Source organism: Ranitomeya imitator, chromosome 5, assembly GCF_032444005.1.
Source record: "Ranitomeya imitator isolate aRanImi1 chromosome 5, aRanImi1.pri, whole genome shotgun sequence".
In the NCBI taxonomy this organism is placed as follows: domain Eukaryota; kingdom Metazoa; phylum Chordata; class Amphibia; order Anura; family Dendrobatidae; genus Ranitomeya; species Ranitomeya imitator.
This window is the reverse complement of record NC_091286.1, coordinates 695,643,385-695,665,745: the sequence shown is the minus strand read 5'-3', so window position 1 is coordinate 695,665,745 and position 22,361 is coordinate 695,643,385. Positions and strand designations below refer to the sequence as shown.

The 22,361-nt window shown below is 44.3% G+C and overlaps 2 protein-coding genes across 2 annotated transcripts; both read left to right on the top strand.

Moving 5' to 3' along the window:
* Window positions 1-4,781: 4,781 nt before the first annotated feature.
* Window positions 4,782-5,711, top strand: LOC138637955 (olfactory receptor 10A7-like). The gene has a single exon (XM_069726876.1). The coding sequence runs from the start codon at window positions 4,782-4,784 to the stop codon at window positions 5,709-5,711; it is 930 nt and encodes a 309-aa protein (XP_069582977.1).
* Window positions 5,712-16,930: 11,219 nt separating this feature from the next.
* Window positions 16,931-17,863, top strand: LOC138637954 (olfactory receptor 2D3-like). Its single transcript, XM_069726874.1, has one exon. The coding sequence runs from the start codon at window positions 16,931-16,933 to the stop codon at window positions 17,861-17,863; it is 933 nt and encodes a 310-aa protein (XP_069582975.1).
* The last annotated feature ends 4,498 nt before the right edge of the window (window positions 17,864-22,361 follow it).

The following is a 22,361-nucleotide window of genomic DNA, read 5'->3' as shown; positions in this document are numbered from 1 at the left end:
GACCGCCCGTCGCCTCCATCATCAGTATCTGGTGACCGCCCGTCCCCTCCATCATCAGTATCTGGTGACCGCCCGTCCCCTCCATCATCAGTATCTGGTGACCGCCCATCTCCTCCATCATCCGTATCTGGTGCCTGCCATCACCTCCATCATCAGTATCTGTTGACCCCTCATCACCTCCATCATCAGTATCTGGTGACCGCTTGTCTCCTCCATCATCAGTATCTGGTGACCGCTTGTCTCCTCCATCATCAGTATCTGGTGACCGCCCATCTCCTCCATCATCCGTATCTGGTGCCTGCCATCACCTCCATCATCAGTATCTGGTGACCGCTCGTCTCCTCCATCATCAGTATCTGGTGACCGCTCGTCTCCTCCATCATCAGTATCTGGTGACCGCTCGTCTCCTCCATCATCAGTATCTGGTGACCGCCCGTCACCTCCATCATCAGTATCTGGTGACCGCCCGTCTCCTCCATCATCAGTATCTGGTGACTGCCCATCTCCTCCATCATCAGTATCTGGTGACCGCTCGTCTCCTCCATCATCAGTATCTTGTGACCGCTCGTCACCTCCATCATCAGTATCTGGTGACTGCCCATCTCCTCCATCATCAGTATCTGGTGACCGCTCGTCTCCTCCATCATCAGTATCTGGTGACCGCTCGTCTCCTCCATCATCAGTATCTGGTGACCGCCCGTCTCCTCCATCATCAGTATCTGGTGACCGCTCGTCGCATTTATTTAACATTTTTAATATTAGAATTTTTAAATATTGCATATTTATTATAGAATGTCAATTTCTAAATAAATTACTTTTTAAAATAGGAATGATCATTTTACTGATCTTTATTAGTAAGGAAATTGTGAGTATTTTCATCATTAAACTTTGAATTTAAATGAAGGCTTCTTGTTTTTTTTTTTTTATTTACCTTTCATTTTCAAAAATGCAAAAAAATGAAATTTTGACAAATTAAATGGCAAAATTTTTTTGAATTAATAAATATTGTTTTGTAACTTAGGCATTAAGTGAGCTATGGTAGTAAAATTACGGTTTGTCTTGGAAAAGGATAATCGACTGATCGGAATTTTGGCTGTTTTGTATCGGGGTGGTGGTGTCAGTAAAGTGCCACATATAAGATTGTTAATCTGCTAAAGATAAATGGTTAGTATATATAGTAAGTGCTCAAAGTGAAGATCTACCACATAAAACTCATGAGTAGTGACTCGGAGATTGTCCCAAACTTCAGGCGGTCCATGTGTCTCTGCAAGAAACATAAGGCGGATATTTTATTGTAATGTAACTGCTCATTTATACACGTTTTCTCTCGTTGGGCATATATGGAGTCTCTAATTCCTTGCACTGATCTTTCTCCATTTCATTTCATCTTCAGAATAAGAGTTCTGTGTATACAGTGGTGTGCAAACGTTTTAGCCAGGAGTAGAAATAAGCTGCAAAGTAACACGATTTTCATAGTCAATGAACAAATGAGAAATGTAAATCCCATTAGTATCTGGTCACCGCCATGGCCTCCATTATCAGAATCTGGTTACCACAAGTAACCTTCATTATCAGTATCTGGTGACCGCGCGTAGCCTCCATCATCAGTATCTGGTGTCTTCCCATCACCTCCACCATCAGTAGCTGGTGACCACTCGTCACCTCCATCATCAGTATCTGGTGACCCCTCATCACCTCCATCATCAGTATCTGGTGACCTCTCATCACCTCCATCATCAGTATCTGGTGACCTCTCATCACCTCCATCATCAGTATCTGGTGACCGCCCGTCTCCTCCACCATCAGTATCTGGTGTCTTCCCATCACCTCCATCATCAGTATCTGGTGACCGCCCGTCTCCTCCATCATCAGTATCTGGTGACCCCTCATCACCTCCATCATAAGTATCTGGTGACCTCCCGTCTCCTCCATCATCAGTATCTGGTGACCCCTCATCACCTCCATCATCAGTATCTGGTGACCGCCCGTCTCCTCCACCATCAGTATCTGGTGTCTTCCCATCACCTCCATCATCAGTATCTGGTGACCCCTCATCACCTCCATCATCAGTATCTGGTGACCCCTCATCACCTCCATCATCAGTATCTGGTGACCCCTCATCACCTCCATCATCAGTATCTGGTGACCCCTCATCACCTCCATGATCAGTAGCTGGTGACCGCCCCTCTCCTCCATCATCAGTAGCTGGTGACCTTCCGTCACATCCATCATCAGTATCTGGTGACCACTCGTCACCTCCATCATCAGTATCTGGTGACCGCCCGTCTCCTCCATCATCAGTATCTGGTGACCGCCCGTCTCCTCCATCATCAGTATCTGGTGACCGCTCATCTCCTCCATCATCAGTATCTGGTGACCGCCCGTCACCTCCATCATCAGTATCTGGTGACCCCTCATCACCTCCATTATCAGTAGCTGGTGACCTCCTGTCACCTCCATCATCTGTATCTGTTGACAACTCGTCACCTCCATCATCAGTATCTGGTGATCTCCCGTCTCCTCCATCATCAGTATCTGGTGACCGTCCGTCGCTTCCATCATCAGTATCTGGTGACCGGCCGTCACTTCCATCATCAGTATCTGGTGACCGGCCGTCACCTCCATCATCAGTATCTGGTGACCGCTCGTCTCCTCCATCATCAGTATCTGGTGACCGCTCATCTCCTCCATCATCAGTATCTGGTGACCGCCCGTCACCTCCATCATCAGTATCTGGTGACCACTCGTCTCCTCCATCATCTGTATCTGGTGACCGCCCGTCTCCTCCATCATCATTATCTGGTGATCGCCCGTCTCCTCCATCATCAGTATCTGGTGATCTCCCGTCACCTCCATCATCAGTATCTGGTGACCGCCCATCTCCTCCATCATCCGTATCTGGTGCCTGCCATCACCTCCATCATCAGTATCTGGTGACCGCTCGTCTCCTCCATCATCAGTATCTGGTGATCGCCCGTCTCCTCCATCATCAGTTTCTGGTGATCTCCCGTCACCTCCATCATCAGTATCTGGTGACCGCCCATCTCCTCCATCATCCGTATCTGGTGCCTGCCATCACCTCCATCATCAGTATCTGGTGACCGCCCGTCACCTCCATCATCAGTATCTGGTGCCTGCCATCTCCTCCATCATCCGTATCTGGTGCCTGCCATCACCTCCATCATCAGTATCTGGTGACCGCTCGTCACCTCCATCATCAGTATCTGGTGACCGCTCGTCTCCTCCATCATCAGTGTCTGGTGACCGCCCGTCTCCTCCATCATCAGTATCTGGTGACCGCTCGTCTCCTCCATCATCAGTATCTGGTGACCGCTCGTCTCCTCCATCATCAGTATCTGGTGACCGCCCGTCTCCTCCATCATCAGTATCTGGTGACCGCTCGTCTCCTCCATCATCAGTATCTGGTGACCGCTCGTCTCCTCCATCATCAGTATCTGGTGACCGCCCGTCTCCTCCATCATCAGTATCTGGTGATCGCCCTTCTTCTCCATCATCAGTATCTGGTGATCTCCCGTCACCTCCATCATCAGTATCTGGTGACCGCCCGTCTCCTCCATCATCAGTATCTGGTGACCGCCCATCTCCTCCATCATCCGTATCTGGTGCCTGCCATCACCTCCATCATCAGTATCTGGTGACCTCCTGTCACCTCCATCATCAGTAGCTGGTGACCTCCTGTCATTCAGTTGGTTTTCCCAGTGCTGAGAAATCCAGGAGACACTGTACCCATCATGTGATACCATAAGGAGGTGTCTGAGCGGCTCCAAATTTATTCTGCAGCCGTACAACAACCCCCAATGTCCAGCCAACATCATTAAAAACAAGTGGATTCCGAGAAGTGATGATTCGGCCCCACAGAGCCCTGATCTCACATCATACTGTCTGTCTGTGATCTCATGAAGAGACTGAAGGATCCACACAAGCCTCATACACAGAAGATCTGGGGTCAGGTCTCCAAGATGCTTGGCACAACCTTCAGCCGAGTTCCTTCAAAAACTATGATCCAGTGACTGAGAATAAGCGATGTAGATGATGAGGCGTCACTAAAGGCTGACGGAACTTAGATTTCTCTTTTGTTCATTCACTTTTGCATTTTGTTACTTGATATTAGTAATCTATTAAAACTTCTGTTTTTTAAATAATTTTTATTTCCAAGCATTTTTTCCACCCATCTAAAACTTTTGAACCGTAATGCCTCATATCTCACTTTCAGCAGTGTTGCTCTTGAGCCTCGGAGAATTTTATTATAACTTGAGTACAATGTAACCTTCCTAAATCTTGGAGGTTTCAATCTACCAAAAATGCAGAATCTTATTATAGCTTCAATATTAACTTAGTTAACTGAAAATATAAAAATAGAGATGAAGCCAATGACTACAATTATAAACTGAGAAAAAACATTAAAAACCTGCATTTTTTTTTAAATTGGCAAGATGAAAAGTTGAATGCTTTCAGACTTGCATCCGTATGTAGTCTGAGTTGCGTATCGATGACGGTTACCGGCTGATCTACTTGGGTTTTTTTTTAAGTAGTTTGGAATTCTTAAAACAAACTTACTTGTAAATGTTCTACATTGTAGGAATAAATAATTTGATTGCATTGTTTGGGGAAAAAAAACAAACTTGGACCATTGTTGGGAAATTTGATCTGTTGTTGAGTCGTCATCTGGGGAACAAAGATGAAAAAAATAAATACAGACCTCAGTCCTTGCACGGTTCTGATCTCTTAGCTGTTTCTTTCCATTTCTGACGTTAACTGGCATGGAAATTGTCAACCAGACCAGGACCGATGAATTCATCCTCCTTGGACTATCAGAAAATCCAAAGATCCAATTGCTTTTGTTCCACTTATTTTTACTGCTCTACGTGTCGACTGTTGTTGGGAATTTCCTCCTCGTTGTGGCCGTGAGAATAGACCGTCGTCTTCACCACTCCATGTACTTCTTTCTTTCAAATCTTTCCATCCTTGACATCTGTTACACCTCAATTATCGTTCCTAAGATGTTGGTGAACATTGCCTTGTCTTCCAAAAACATCTCCTTCACCGGGTGCCTTCTTCAGGTTTATTTCTACCTGTTTATGGGGGAAACTGAGTGCATCCTGTTGGCCTTCATGGCTTATGACAGATATGTTGCCATCTGTCACCCCTTACATTACAGCGTGATTATGAACACGATGTCTTGTGTCAGGATGATCAGTGTCTCCTGGGTTGTTGGTTGTATCATTTCCTCCTCGGATATATACTTTATGTATCAGTTGAGATTCTGTGGTCCCGTCACCATCGACCACTTCTTCTGTGAAGCTCCATCATTGCTCCAGTTGTCCTGCAGTGACATCTCCGTTAATAACATTGTAACCTTGGTAGGAAGCTTCATCTTGCTCATCGTTCCCGTATGTCTTATTCTTTTTTCTTACGTGCAGATTTTTGTAGTTCTTGTCAAAATCGGTTCTCGAAAGCACAAGGCCATCTCCACAAGTGTGTCACACATTACCGTGGTCATCATCTTCTATGGGACAGCTTCATTCATGTACATGAGGCCCAGGTATTCATCCACGGAGGTAACCGACAAGCTGATGTCTGTCTTCTACACGGTTGTTACCCCCATGTTAAACCCTTTGATATACAGTCTGAGAAATAAGGATGTACAAAGAGCTCTGAGACAGATTAAGAAATGTATCTCTGTTCTGTAAGGCTGGACCCATGGTCGATGCTTCTGGTTCATTAAAGGTTTATTTTAGATAGAAATGGCTCTGACTCTTGTGTAATTTTAGTCTGGTTCAACGATTTTCGCGAACTACTCTTGGAACCAATCACAGACTGGACAAGTCTTTCCGGTACTGTTGGTGGTCTTGCTCCTTTTGAGGTAGCCCTTCATACTTAGACTGTGGCATAGGAATGTGTGAATCTGACCTGAGTAATGACCTTGATGTATGGACTGACTGAGGGTCTCCGCACTGAGTTTGGGTCGGGAGGTAGATAGTCCATAAACTACAGACCATGCCACCTGGATGTGTAAATATGACCTTGTATTCAGACCACCACAAATCAGAAACGCTTCCCAACATATAAGCCAACCAGTCCATTGACCTTACCAGCCAAATATAAGTAAGAATATTGCACTTTTAGCATTTATTTGGGCGACATACGATTGCACACCAAGCCTTTATTTTCTAAATTGAACCCACAAACACCATATGGTATTTCCATTCTACGTTACCTATTGTACCCGGCAATGAAATGAATTATTCAAATAGCAATAACAGGCAAAAATGAGACCCCCTTTTATTTGCAGCCTATAGATTGCCCATGTATGAGTTATTATTGCCTATTCCTGTAAGGAGTTAACGTTGACTGGGTATGCTATATACATACAGTGGCGTGTAAAATTTTGGCACCCCTGGTCAAAATTTACTCTTATTGAGAACAGTTAAGCAAGTTGAGATGGAATGATCTCTAAAAAGCATCAAGTTAAAGATGACACATTTCCTTTGTATTTTAGGCAAAAAAATATCATTTTTTTTACATTTTAAAAATTACAAAAAGGATAATGGGCTCATGCACATGTTTGGGCACCCTTGGAGATTTCTATGTTCAGATAACTTTGATCAAGGTTTCAACCCTACCTTAATTAGCCTGTTATAGTAACATAGTAACATAGTTAGTAAGGCCAAAAAAAGACATTTGTCCATCCAGTTCAGCCTATATTCCATCACAATAAATCCCCAGATCTACGTCCTTCTACAGAACCTAATAATTGTATGATACAATATTGTTCTGCTCCAGGAAGACATCCAGGCCTCTCTTGAACCCCTCGACTGAGTTCGCCATCACCACCTCCTCAGGCAAGCAATTCCAGATTCTCACTGCCCTAACAGTAAAGAATCCTCTTCTATGTTGGTGGAAAAACCTTCTCTCCTCCAGACGCAAAGAATGCCCCCTTGTGCCCGTCACCTTCCTTGGTATAAACAGATCCTCAGCGAGATATTTGTATTGTCCCCTTATATACTTATACATGGTTATTAGATCGCCCCTCAGTCGTCTTTTTTCTAGACTAAATAATCCTAATTTCGCTAATCTATCTGGGTATTGTAGTTCTCCCATCCCCTTTATTAATTTTGTTGCCCTCCTTTGTACTCTCTCTAGTTCCATTATATCCTTCCTGAGCACCGGTGCCCAAAACTGGACACAGTACTCCATGTGCGGTCTAACTAGGGATTTGTACAGAGGCAGTATAATGCTCTCATCATGTGTATCCAGACCTCTTTTAATGCACCCCATGATCCTGTTTGCCTTGGCAGCTGCTGCCTGGCACTGGCTGCTCCAGGTAAGTTTATCATTAACTAGGATCCCCAAGTCCTTCTCCCTGTCAGATTTACCCAGTGGTTTCCCATTCAGTGTGTAATGGTGATATTGATTCCTTCTTCCCATGTGTATAACCTTACATTTATCATTGTTAAACCTCATCTGCCACCTTTCAGCCCAAGTTTCCAACTTATCCAGATCCATCTGTAGCAGAATACTATCTTCTCTTGTATTAACTGCTTTACATAGTTTTGTATTATCTACAAATATCGATATTTTACTGTGTAAACCTTCTACCAGATCATTAATGAATATGTTGAAGAGAACAGGTCCCAATACTGACCCCTGCGGTACCCCACTGGTCACAGCGACCCAGTTAGAGACTATACCATTTATAACCACCCTCTGCTTTCTATCACTAAGCCAGTTACTAACCCATTTACACACATTTTCCCCCAGACCAAGCATTCTCATTTTGTGTACCAACCTCTTGTGCGGCACGGTATCAAACGCTTTGGAAAAATCGAGATATACCACGTCCAATGACTCACCGTGGTCCAGCCTATAGCTTACCTCTTCATAAAAACTGATTAGATTGGTTTGACAGGAGCGATTTCTCATAAACCCATGCTGATATGGAGTTACACAGTTATTCTCATTGAGATAATCCAGAATAACATCCCTCAGAAACCCTTCAAATATTTTACCAACTATAGAGGTTAGACTTACTGGCCTATAATTTCCAGGTTCACTTTTAGAGCCCTTTTTGAATATTGGCACCACATTTGCTATGCGCCAGTCCTGCGGAACAGACCCTGTCGCTATAGAGTCACTAAAAATAAGAAATAATGGTTTATCTATTACATTACTTAGTTCTCTTAGTACTCGTGGGTGTATGCCATCCGGACCCGGAGATTTATCTATTTTAATCTTATTTAGCCGGTTTCGCACCTCTTCTTGGGTTAGATTGGTGACCCTTAATATAGGGTTTTCATTGTTTCTTGGGATTTCACCTAGCATTTCATTTTCCACCGTGAATACCGTGGAGAAGAAGGTGTTTAATATGTTAGCTTTTTCCTCGTCATCTACAACCATTCTTTCCTCACTATTTTTTAAGGGGCCTACATTTTCAGTTTTTATTCTTTTACTATTGATATAGTTGAAGAACAGTTTGGGATTAGTTTTACTCTCCTTAGCAATGTGCTTCTCTGTTTCCTTTTTGGCAGCTTTAATTAGTTTTTTAGATAAAGTATTTTTCTCCCTATAGTTTTTTAGAGCTTCAATGGTGCCATCCTGCTTTAGTAGTGCAAATGCTTTCTTTTTACTGTTAATTGCCTGTCTGTTATGGTTATGGCTTGTTCACTATCATCGTTGGGAAAGGCCAGGTGATGAAATTTCCCAGCTTTATAAAAACCCAGCCTCCTCTAACCTCGTGCCAAAAACAGCAGCCATGGGTTCTTCTAAGCAACTGCCTAGCACTCTGAGAATGGTGGAAGCCCACAAAGCAGGAGAAGGCTATAAGAAGATAGCAAAGCATTTCCAAGTTTCCCTTTCCTCAGTACAAAATGTAATTAAGAAATGGCCGTTATCAGGAACAATGGAGGTTAAGATAAAGCCCCCGTCACACATAGCGAGATCGCTAGCGAGATCGCTGCTGAGTCACAAGTTTTGTGACGCAACAGCGATCTCAGTAGCGATCTCGCTATGTGTGACACGTAGCAGCGATCAGGCCCCTGCTGTGAGATCGCTGGTCGTGTCGGAATGGCCTGGGCCATTTTTTGATCGTTGAGGTCCCGCTGACATCGCTGAATCGGCGTGTGTGACGCCGATTCAGCGATGTCTTCGCTGGTAACCAGGGTAAACATCGGGTTACTAAGCGCAGGGCCGCGCTTAGTAACCCGATGTTTACCCTGGTTACCATCGTTAAAGTAAAAAAAACAAACGCTACATACTTACCTACCGCTATCTGTCCTCGGCGCTCTGCTTCTCTGGTCTGGCTGTGAGCGCCGGGCAGCCGGAAAGCACAGCGGTGACGTCACCGCTCTGCTTTCCGGCCGCTGTGCTCACAGCCAGAGCAGAGAAAACAGAGCGCCGGGGACAGATAGCGGTAGGTAAGTATGTAGTGTTTGTTTTTTTTACTTTAACGATGGTAACCAGGGTAAACATCGGGTTACTAAGCGCGGCCCTGCGCTTAGTAACCCGATGTTTACCCTGGTTACCGGGGACCTCGGGATCGTTGGTCGCTGGAGAGCGGTCTGTGTGACAGCTCTCCAGCGACCAAACAGCGATGCTGCAGCGATCCGAATCGTTATCGGTATAGCTGCAGCGTCGCTAAAGTGTGACGGTACCGTTAGGTCTGGAAGACCAAGCAAAATTTCAGTGAGAGCTGGTTGTACGATTGCTAGAGAGACAAATCAGATCCCCCGCTTAACTGCAAAAGACCTTCAGCAAGATTTAGCAGACTCTGGAGTTGTGGTACATTGTTCTACTCTTCAGAAACACCAGCACATATATGGCCTTCCCGGAAGAGTCATCTGAAGAAAACCTCCCCTGCATCCTCACCATTAAATTCAGCATCAGAAGTATGCAAAAGAACATCTAAACAAGCCTGATGCATTTTGGAAACAAGTCCTGTGGACCGATGAGGGTAAAATAGAAGTCTTTGGCAACAATGATCAAAGATATGTGCAGAGAAAAAAGGGCACAGAAATTCAGAAAAAGAACATCTCGCCAACCATTAAGCATGGGGGTGGATCAATCATGATTTGGGTTTGTGTTACAGCCAATGGCACAGGAAACATTTCACGGGTAGAGGGAAGAATGGATTCAGTTAAATTTCAACAAATTCTTGATGCAAACATAACCATCAGTAAAAAAAAGGTGAAGGTGAAGAGAAGAAGAGGATGGCTTCTATAAATGGAGAATGATTCATAACACACGCCAAAATCCACAATAGACGACCTCAAAAGGCACAAGCGGAAGGTTTTGCAATGGCCCTCACAGTTCACTGATCTGAACATCATTGAAAATCTGTGGCGAGACCTCAAAATAGCAGAGGATGCAAGATGCCCCAGCAATCTCACAGAACTGGAGGAATTCTCCAAGGAAGAATGGAGGAAAATCCCACAAAAAAGAATTGAAAAATTATTTTTTTGGTTACAAAAAAGAGTTTACAAGCTGTGATACTTGCAAAAGGGGTGTGCCCAAACTTTTGCATTGGCCCATTTTCCTTTTTGTAATCTTTAAATGTAAAAGATAAAAATATTTTTTGCATGCCATTGTATGTTGTGCCATATAAATGTTTTGTTTGTCAGGTCAGCTGTTGGGCCACCACCAACATCAGCCTATAGTGATCACAGCAGGAAATGTTTTAAATGTAGGCTATCAGTCCAGGAGAGGATTCACATTAGATTAGGTTCCCAGCAAAAGAAGATTGCCGTGCCGCGGCTGTAGGGCATGGATGAATTGGCCAAATTACGCACTAAGTATCTTTGTTTTTTCCTATTTTCTAGAGCAGTAATGCCACTCTAATTTGATATATTTCATGTTTGCATGCTATAACAACTTTTTTTGTTAGTTATGGATGGAGATTGCTGCACTTAGTATGCACCTGTTCAGACCAGTATTCTGTTTTGATACCTGCCAAACTGTATGTCCGAGAACAACTGTTGAGCTAACAAAGAGTCCAAGGAGGGCTGACATAGTCAGGTCATGGAAGAGTAAGGTCTGCAAGTTTTTGATGTACATTTTCATCAATCGGTGAGTGTACCATCAATCTTGGGCTTAGCTGTTCAGGGTCTCCTAGGCCTGAGTGAAATAATATTCCCTTTGAAGAACCAGTGGTGGGTTAGAGTTGAAGGATTCATAGAATGTTAGAATTGGAAGGGACCTCCTGGGTCATCGTGTCCAACCCCCTGCCCAATGCAGGACTCACTAAATCATCCCAGACAGATGTCTGTCCAGCTTCTGTTTGAAGACTTCCATTGAAGGAGAGCTCACCACCTCTTATGGCAGCCTCTACGTAGCTGAGTAGTTTGTTAGCAAAATCTCTTATGTCAATAGAAACTATAAACAAAACCCTAAAATGACAGGTTGCAAAGCTGGCCGATGTCGTGGCCTGGAAGCAAAGTCCTGAATTAGGCTGGCCTAGATGAAGAAATTAATGTAGAGTGGCCATGTCTACTCTACGAAATTTTGGAGTGAACGTACAAGTTGAGGCTGAATTTAAGAGCAGGGTCTCAGAAACTCAGCAATTGGCAGCACAGTCTGGGTTGAAGAGGCAGAATTTAAGGTCCGCGGGAGAGACTGAGACATCGGTGTAAGATTGTGTGAAGTAAGCGGTGCCGGTGTGGTCAACGTGAGGGTAACGAAGACCCGAGCCTATTCAGGTCTGTGGATTACTGAAATCACGATAGAGAATCAACAATGGTGTCAGACACCGTGTCATGTGTGATGACCACTATTACAACTTTGCATCTCTTTTTCTTTGGGCAACAATGGTTTCCATACATTAACGTCAAATTTTTTTTCTGTGTCAACAATGGCATTATTGCATATCCGAAATTCTAGACATCTATGATACTCACCAAAAGTTATGCCACATCTATATCCGTCATCTCATGGAATGAAAAAGAAACTGTAACTTCCATGCTCTAATTTCATGCGTCCAACACTGCATACTTTTACCAACATGACCAGATGAACTTGCTCATTCTTTCGAAATCTGAAGTTAACTTTGCTTGCTCATTGGACACCCGGGCAGGCACCGGTTAATAGCTGATCATGGGGCATCAAGAAGCAAGAGAGCCCACCATACCATTTCTTGTAGGAGGTACCACAATTTGAGTATCTAAGCCTTGGCACCATATCCTTATCTCGTTACAGTGTCCCAAAATTGGCCGTAGGTGAAGGTCATCCTTAGAAGATTTTATGTTTCCAGTGATGATCTAAAATTTCTGCGTACCATCTGTCCTATCACACTTAAAATTAATGACTAGAAGAAAAATATTCTGAGGCTCAACAAGACGTAATGACCTAGAATTTTGGTGCCACCAGTGATTTAGTCTCTGAAGTGTAGAAGCGGCTCCGCGCCACCAGTAATGAGAAGGTTGGGAATTAGATCACAGTCTGCGGGATGTTATATACTGGAGAGAAAACTGATACAACACAAACCAAGAAATGTAAAAAACCGAGAACTTCCGGCAAGATACCACTGGTGGAAACTCATCCAGAAAAAGCTCCAAAGAGACAACGCCTAAACCTGGGTGAGGAACGATATTTATATTTTTTCCTGTGTAGGACCAGTTCATATTTTCTTTACGTAAGTGGCATTACTAAGATTTTAGGTTGTTGACCCAATCTGAAAAACGTCCCTAAAGGAAAACGCCAATAGGACATCGTTTTAGGCTTCTTTCCAAAGAAAATGACTAGTTTTTGCTCCAACGAGAAATCCAATACTAAGGTTCCTCTGATAGTTTCAACACAAATCTGTGAACGTGAATTGTCTCTGATTTAGTACATTTATTATGATCATTAGCAGAAACTTCCCATAAAGGCTCATTACATCAGAAATATAAGGTGAGACCGTACTTTTAGACTCTTTTATGTGTTTTTGTTTATTTTTCCGGAATTTTTGGACAGATTCATGATACATCTGTGCTGCTTTCCTTGTATAGGTTTATGGTAGTTTCTGCCCATTTTTGATGCCATCTTTATAGAATTTTTTTAAATTGCTTCAAAATTTGCTTTTAATAAAGTCGATGTGACAAAACTGCAAAAAAATGCACTTTTTCATTTTATTTTGGTATCTTACATGTACCTCAAAAACAGTGCATATAGCTCTGGAGAGTAGATGGAACCTGTAGTGGTGACACCATGGTTCTTGTCCCTGGGGGGGGGGCACTGGACCAAGTAGGCAGACCCCCGGTATTACATATGGGGGCTGGGAGCCGGGTTACACAATTTTCACTGAGCAGAAGTTGGGTACATATCGTAACGAAGGGCTGGAGAGGCGACTGGTCGTATTCTGGGTCAAAAGCTGCAGGACGAAAAATAAAATCTCAAACGAACAACTAATGATGGGAAATAAAATAACCGTATATCGGCCTTCAGTCAGGCGCGGTGGATGTTAGATAATAATTTACAGCTGTGTTTGAAAGTTGGAATCCTGCAGAATTTTCTTATAGCTCCCTAAATTTTACTACATCAAATTTTCACACAAGTCCTAGAAGTAGATACCTAACCAAAGCTAACAAAGGAGACATTTTTAGGAGGAAAATGAACTGATATCATATGTCTACAAGTGGCAAAAGTATGTGAACCTTTAGGATTAACAGATAATGAAGTTAGAGCTTGATATTTGTCATCCCATTGATTGTAATCGGGTGTGAGTGGGCGACCTGTTTGATTTAAAGAGGTGGAATAATTTATCATAGTCTGATCTTTACAACATGTCTGTGGAAGTGTATCATGGCACGAACAAAGGAGATTTCTGGGAACCTCAGAAGAGTTGATGATGCTTAACAGGCTGGAAGAGGTTACAGAGCCATCTCTAGAAAGTTTGGACTCCACCAATCACAATCAGATTGTAAACGTAGAAAATTCAAGAGCATTGTTACCCTCCCAAGGAGTGGTTAGCCATAAAGATCACTCCAAGAGCAAGGTTTATAGCACTCTGCAAGGTCACAAAGGAGCCCAAGGTCACCTCTAAGTGACTAAAGGCTTTTTTTTCTTACATTAGCTAGTGTTAATCTCCATCATCAGTGGGACACTGAACAATATTTGTGCACATGGAAGAAGAGCAAGGAGAAAGTCACAGCTCTCCATAAAGAGCATTGCTGAGCATCTCCAATTTGCTAAAGATCATCCGGACAAGCCAGAAGGCTACTGGAACAATGTTTTAGGATAGATGAGACCAAAAGTGTTGGTATCGTGGATTGTGAGGTTTTGCTGTATCTGGGCCAGACGGCTCTCATCTAAAGTCTGAATTATGCCAGAAAATCCTAGGGAAATTGAGATCTGTCTCAAGAGAACAGAACTCCTGTAACAACCATGACCCAAAGCCACAAGTCGTTCTACAAAATAATTTTTACAAAGAATGAAGATAAAGTTCTGGAAGGGCCGAGCCACAGTCTGGACCTTAACCCCTGCTTTGATATGGGCTCCGGCGGTGAGGCCGCATCAAAGCCAAGACATGTCAGCTGTTTTGAACAGCTGACATGTGCCCGCAAGAGGCGCGGGTGGAATCCCGATCCACCCGAGCCTATTAGCTAGTTAAATATTGCTGTCAAACACTGACAGCGGCATTTAAAGGGAACCTGTCACCCCCAAAATCGAAGGTGAGCTAGGCCCACCGAAATCAGGGGCTTATTTACAGCATTCTGGAATGCTGTAGATAAGCCCCCGATGTATCCTGAAAGATGAGAAAAAGAGGTTAGATTATACTCACCCAGGGGCGGTCCGATCTGATGGGCGTCGCGGTCCGGTCTGGGGCCTCCCATCTTCTTACGATGATGTCCTCTTCTTGTCTTCATGCCGCGGCTCCGGCGCAGGCGTACTTTGCCCTGTTGAGGGCAAAGTACTGCAGTGCGCAGGCGCTGGGCCTCTCTGACCTGATCTGAACATCGCCTCTATGTAGCAGAGGCGATCGGGTTGTGCCTGCTTCTATTATCCCATGGAGACTATTAAACCATGGCAAAAGTAAAAAAAAAGTTTTTAAAAATGTGAAAAAAATAAAAAAAAATATATAAAAGTTCATATCACCCGCCTTTCGCCCCATTCAAAATAAAACAATAAAAAAATGAAACATATACATATTTGGTATCGCCACGTTCAGAATCGCCCAATCTATCAATAAAGAAAAAGGATTAACCTGATCGCCAAACGGCGTAGCAAGAAAAAAATTTGAAATACCTGAATTACAGGGTTTTTTTGGTCGCCACAACATTGCATTAAAATGCAATAACGAGTGATCAAAAGAACGTATCTGCACCAAAATGGTATTATTAAAAATATCAGCTTGGCGAGCAAAAAATAAGCCCTCACCTGACCCAAAATTATGAAAAATGGAGACAATACGGGTATCGGAAAATGGCACAATTTTTCTTTTTTTTTAGCAAAGTTTGGAATTTTTTTCACCACTTAAATAAAAAAGAACCTAGACATGTTTGGTGTCTATGAACTCGTAATGACCTGGAGAATCACAATGGAAGGTCAGTTTAAGCATTTAGTAAACCTAGCAAAAAAGCCAAACAACAAAACAAGTGTGGGATTGCACTTTTTTTTTGCAATTTCACCGCACTTGGAATATTTTTCCCGTTTTCTAGTACAGAACATGGTAAAACCAATGTTGTCGTTCAAAAGTACAACTCGTCCCGCAAAAAATAAGCCCTCACATGGCCATATTGATGAAAAAATTAAAAAGATTATGGCTCTGGGAAGGAGGGGAGCGAAAAACAGAAACGCAACACCGAAAAAAGCTCTGGGGATTAATCCTATAGAAATATCGTGGAACGATCTGACGGAAGCAGTTCATGGAGAAATTACCAACATAGGGAGGATTGGGCTAAAATTCCTCCAAGCAGATGTGCAGGAATAATCTGCAATTGCCAGAAATATTTGTTTTTTACTCACTTTTATAGCACCATCATCAACCAACTTTACAGACATCATCACTGTCCCCACAAACTCCTTGCCTCTTTGTCCTTTGAGGGATTTGAACCCAGGACTCCGGGGCTGCAAGACTGCAGTGTTAACCACTGAGCCACCGTGCCGCCAAACATTTGGATTCTTGCTGCAAAAAAAGAGGTCAAACTGAAAGCAAAGGGTCACATACTTTTCTTAGTCAAAGATGTAAAATTGGATCATTTCCCTCAATATAAAAAAACCCAAAGTCTAACATCGTTGACTTGTTTGATTAATTTGGTTCTTTATCCGCTTTCAAGACTGATGTGAACATTTGATGAAGTTTTAGGTTAGATTTACGCAGAAAAAGTTCAAAGTTCTCCAAGCTTCAGAAACTTTCAAGCACCACTGTATGACCAACGTGGACCATCAACTATAAATTTATATATATACCAAACCCTTCATCACATTAGGACATTGGAGAAACTACGTATTCAGGAATAAGCCACTCGAGGCCTCCAGGTATAACCCAGGAGCACAATGATTAATCCCACTGATTATCGTTGTCAACAGGATCTGCCATAAATACCTGATACATGAACCTTACCCCACTGGGAACTGCATCTATCACCAGTACAAGCCCATTACAGGCCACCAGGAATGAAGCCGCCAACTCTCGGCTTCTCGAAATAGGGACATTTTGGATAACGGCCACCTCTTTACTCCGGCCTGCACACAACAGATCGCTGATCTTCAGATAATGTGGTTCCCAATGCAATGCTGAGGCCTGCATCTTTCCTGAGGCTCGATCATAATCCTCCATTGCATGGAGACGTTTAGGCTTAGAAGTGTGAATTTTGCAGCTTCTGTCATGGATGCTTTTGAAACCCACTTTTAATAATCCTTAAAATGCTGATATTTCATATATATTTATTTTAAACATGTTAAAATGTTGATATTTTCCCACAGTTTGACGATATTCACCATGTATCCTACTAACTCTAGCACAGTAACAGAGTTCATCCTCATCGGCCTCTCTACTGACCCTTCAATCCAAGTCTTACTCTTCCACATCTTCCTGATCATCTACGCATTCACTCTGGTAGCTAACCTTTGTCTCATCCTTTCCGTAAGAACAGACTCGCGCCTCCACAACTCCATGTATTACTTTCTGTCCAGCCTGTCCTTTTTGGACATCTTCTACACGATCATCATCGTTCCCAAGATGCTGGTAAACTTTCTTGTGTTGGAGAAGACCATTTCCTTCATGGGCTGTGCCCTGCAGGTTTATTTTTACCTTTGGTTGGGGGAGACGGAGTGTATTCTTCTGGCCTTCATGGCTTATGATCGCTTTGTTGCTATATGTGACCCTCTACGATACAATGCGATTATGAATAGCATTGTGTGCGTCTGGATGATCGGTTCTTCATGGGTGGCCGGCTGCATCATCTCATCCATGGACATGTATTTCACTTATCGTCTCACCTACTGTGGTCCTAACATAATCAACCACTTCTTCTGTGAGGTCCCACTGTTACTACAACTCTCCTGCACCGATATCTACATCAATAACATTGTTAAGCTGGTAGGGAGCACCGTGCTGCTCTGCGTCCCCCTTAGTTTAATCATGATTTCCTATTTCAGGATTTTTGTCTCCATTGTCCGAATCCATTCTGGACGATACAAAGCTTTTTCTACATGTATTTCTCATCTAGTGGTGGTGACCATATTCTACGGGACAGCTATGTTCATGTACATTCAACCCAAGAGCGTAGCCACCGAAGATACAGACAAGATGGTGGCGGTTTTCTACACGGTCATCACCCCAATGTTAAACCCTGTCATCTACAGTCTGAGGAATAAAGATGTGCAGCGAGCCGTGGGGCGGCTGGTAAGATCTTGTAAACTACCTCGGTGAGATGTTGACGATGATGGAGGATCCCATAATCCTTGGGGGTGATGGATGAGGTCCATATGGTCATGTTTTGGCCATCTATTGACTTAGTATTAAATATCCTCCAGACTTGCAGCAACTCCATTGTTTCTCAAGACGTTTGATTAACCGCGAGGGTGGGACAGTCATCCTACATTCTCTTTGTAGTAAGGAGGACATCCCCTGGATGCAGTGAGGAGGACATCCCCTGGACGCAGTCAAGAATACATCCCCAGGACGCAGTAAAGAGGACATCCCCTGGACGAAATAAAGAGTACATCCCCTAGACGCAGTAAAGAGGACATCCCCTGGACACAGTAAAGAGGACTAGGGTTGAGCGACCTTGACCTTTTTAGAGTCGAGTCGTGTTTCGCGAAACCTGACTATCTTAGAAGTCGAGTCGAGTGGAATCGGCCGATTATCGCGAAAAGTCGGGTATCGCCCGAAACACGAAACCCAATGCAAGTCAATGGGGCAGCATAGTCGGCAGTGAGTGGAGGCCAGGAAAACACCTACACTGCCCATTTTAATGGCAAAAACATCCATTCTTTTTACTGAAGCTTGTCAATCGTAATTTAGCTTATAATAATTGGAAGGCATTTGAAATTGGGGGTCATTTGGCTAAAGTTGTGGGGGGTAGGGCTGGTTCAAGTAATTAGTGGGCCCAGGAAATCTGGAACACGTCACGGCAGTGGAGCAGGGAGAGGTAAGTATTTCAACTTTGCAAGTGCTGAGATCCTGAGCAAGCAGGGGGGGCCCACTTGTTGGCATTGGCACTGGCACAGGGCCCCTCAAAGTACAGCGGTGTGTTTGCACGGCGGGGGCGCCTCCCACCGGCAGCAACACTTTTGCGTACTATGAGAGGCCCTGTGCCAGTGACGTCGCCAACTAGTATTCCTCCCCCACCTGATGAAGGAACCTGCACTTTCATCTGCACCTTCCTCTTTGTCCCCGTGTAAGGTGGTATGGTATGCGGGAAGAGGAACCTGACTTTCAGCAGGGTCACAATCTTGCAGTGTAGCGTGCACGGGGAATTTTGCGTTATGGGTCAATGTACCAGCAGACTCATCTATCACTGGCTGGGCAATGGGCAGGATGAGGAGGAAACACAGATATAGGCCCAAAGAATAAAGTGGGCTAAATGCAGTTCAAAATTGGTAACACAGGACTAACCAGGGGGCATTGCAGTGGAGGACAACTGGAATGAGAGGCTGACACAGAGAGTAGGCCCAAATCAGTAAGTAGTCGAAATGCAGTTCAAAATTGGCAACCGTAGTAAACAGGCGGCACAGCTTTGTTCAGTGGAGGAGAACAGCAAGGAGTGGCAGACACCGATAGTAGGCCCCAACCCAACTAGGCCAAATGCAGTCTAACATTAACAACTACTTAACGAGAGCCTGAAAATGGAATTTCAGGACAGGAAACCAGGAAAACAGCAAGGAGCGGCAGACACTGTTAGTAGGCCCCAAACCAACTAGTACGCCAAATGCAGTTGTTCCATTTAACCACTATTTAACAAGAGCCTGAAGATAGAAGCTCAGGAAAGGCAACCTGGAGAACACCTTGGAGTGGAACACACCGTCTCTACACCCCATACCTAATTTGTAGGCCTAATGCAGTGTAGTTTCCAACAACTACTAAACGAGAGCATTAAGATCGAAGCAATGGCGAGGAAACCTGGGGAACATCTTGGAGTGGAACACACCATCTCTCTACACCCCATACCCAATTTGTAGGCCTAATGCAGTGTAGTTTCCAACAACTACTAAACGAGAGCCAGAAGATCGAAGCAATGGAGAGGAAACCTGGGGAACACCTTGGAGTGTAACACACCATCTCTCTACACCCCATACCCAATTTGTAGGCCTAATGCAGTGTAGTTTTCTACAACTACTAAACGAGAGTCGGAAGACCGAAGCAATGTGGACGAAACCTGGGGAACACCTTGGAGTGGAACACACCATCTCTCTACACCCCATACCCAATTTGTAGGCCTAATGCAGTGTAGTTTCCAACAACTACTAAACGAGAGCCAGAAGATCGAAGCAATGGAGAGGAAACCTGGGGAACACCTTGGAGTGGAACACACCATCTCTCTACACCCCATACCCATTTTGTAGGCCTAATGCAGTGTAGTTTCCAACAACTACTAAACGAGAGCCTGAAGATAGAAGCTCAGGAAAGGCAACCTGGAGAACACCTTGGAGTGGAACACACCGTCTCTACACCCCATACCCAATTTGTAGGCCTAATGCAGTGTAGTTTCCAACAACTACTAAACGAGAGCATTAAGATCGAAGCAATGGCGAGGAAACCTGGGGAACACCTTGGAGTGGAACACACCATCTCTCTACACCACATACCCAATTTGTAGGCCTAATGCAGTGTAGTTTTCTACAACTACTAAACGAGAGTCGGAAGACCGAAGCAATGTGGACGAAACCTGGGGAACACCTTGGAGTGGAACACACCATCTCTCTACACCCCATACCCAATTTGTAGGCCTAATGCAGTGTAGGTTCCAACAACTACTAAACGAGAGCCAGAAGATCGAAGCAATGGAGAGGAAACCTGGGGAACACCTTGGAGTGTAACACACCATCTCTCTACACCCCATACCCAATTTGTAGGCCTAATGCAGTGTAGGTTCCAACAACTACTAAACGAGAGCCAGAAGATCGAAGCAATGGAGAGGAAACCTGGGGAACACCTTGGAGTGTAACACACCATCTCTCTACACCCCATACCCAATTTGTAGGCCTAATGCAGCGTAGTTTCCAACAACTACTAAACGAGAGCATTAAGATTGAAGCAATGGCGAGGAAACCTGGGGAACACCTTGGAGTGGAACACACCATCTCTCTACACCCCATACCCATTTTGTAGGCCTAATGCAGTGTAGTTTCCAACAACTACTAAACGAGAGCCTGAAGATAGAAGCTCAGGAAAGGCAACCTGGAGAACACCTTGGAGTGGAACACACCGTCTCTACACCCCATACCCAATTTGTAGGCCTAATGCAGTGTAGTTTCCAACAACTACTAAACGAGAGCATTAAGATCGAAGCAATGGCGAGGAAACCTGGGGAACACCTTGGAGTGGAACACACCATCTCTCTACACCCCATACCCAATTTGTAGGCCTAATGCAGTGTAGTTTCCAACAACTACTAAACGAGAGCCAGAAGATCGAAGCAATGGAGAGGAAACCTGGGGAACACCTTGGAGTGTAACACACCATCTCTCTACACCCCATACCCAATTTGTAGGCCTAATGCATCGTAGTTTCCAACAACTACTAAACGAGAGCATTAAGATCGAAGCAATGGCGAGGAAACCTGGGGAACACCTTGGAGTGGAACACACCATCTCTCTACACCCCATACCCAATTTGTAGGCTTAATGCAGTGTAGTTTTCTACAACTACTAAACGAGAGTCGGAAGACCGAAGCAATGTGGACGAAACCTGGGGCACACCTTGGGGCGGCAGACACCGTTAGTAGGCCCTACCAAAGTTGTACCCCCAATGCAGTTTTAAAATTCCTAGAGGCTGAAAACAAGACTATTGACGCTCAGCTTTTTTCAAAGGAACACAGCTGAATTGAGTGGCGCAGACAGACACAGGTAGTAGGCCTTAAACCAAAAATGTGGCTCACTGCAGCTTAAAAAAGGTTACAGGGGTACACAGGCAGCATTGCTCTGGGCAGTGGAGGACAATTTCAATAGTGGACCGCAGACAGACTTTGTACGCCTACTATTAAAAAAAGGATGCTCTATGCAATAAAAAATAGGTTCCAGGGGTACACGGGCAGCAGTGGTCTGGTCAGTGTAGGAGTAGTAGAAAGAAGGGACCGCAGACAGGCTTCGAAGGCCTAACATAACAAAATAGGGCTGTTGGCAATTTAAAATTGGTTCCAGGGGTACACGGGCAGCAGTAGAATGGTCAGAGGAGGCCTTGTGGAAGGAGGGACCGCAGACAGGCTTCGAAGGCCTAACATAAAAAAATTGGGCTGTAGGCAATTTAAAATTGGTTCCAGGGGTACACGGGCAGCAGTAGAATGGTCAGTGGAGGCCTAGTGGAAGGAGGGACCGCAGACAGGCTTCGAAGGCCTAACATAAAAAAATTGGGCTGTAGGCAATTTAAAATTGGTTCCAGGGGTATACGGGCAGCAGTAGAATGGTCAGTGGAGGCCTAGTGGAAGGAGGGACCGCAGACAGGCTTCGAAGGCCTAACATAAAAAAATTGGGCTGTAGGCAATTTAAAATTGGTTCCAGGGGTACACGGGCAGCAATGGTCTGGTCAGTGTAGTAGTAGTAGAAAGAAGGGACCGCAGACAGGCTTCGAAGGCCTAACATAACAAAATAGGGCTGTTGGCAATTTAAAATTGGTTCCAGGGGTACACGGGCAGCAGTAGAATGGTCAGTGGAGGCCTAGTGGAAGGAGGGACCGCAGACAGGCTTCGAAGGCCTAACATAAAAAAAAT

Coding starts and splice junctions, on each gene's coding strand:
- LOC138637955 (XM_069726876.1), top strand. CDS start 4,782: ATGGAAATTGTCAACCAGACCAGGACCGATGAATTCATCCTCCTTGGA.
- LOC138637954 (XM_069726874.1), top strand. CDS start 16,931: ATGTATCCTACTAACTCTAGCACAGTAACAGAGTTCATCCTCATCGGC.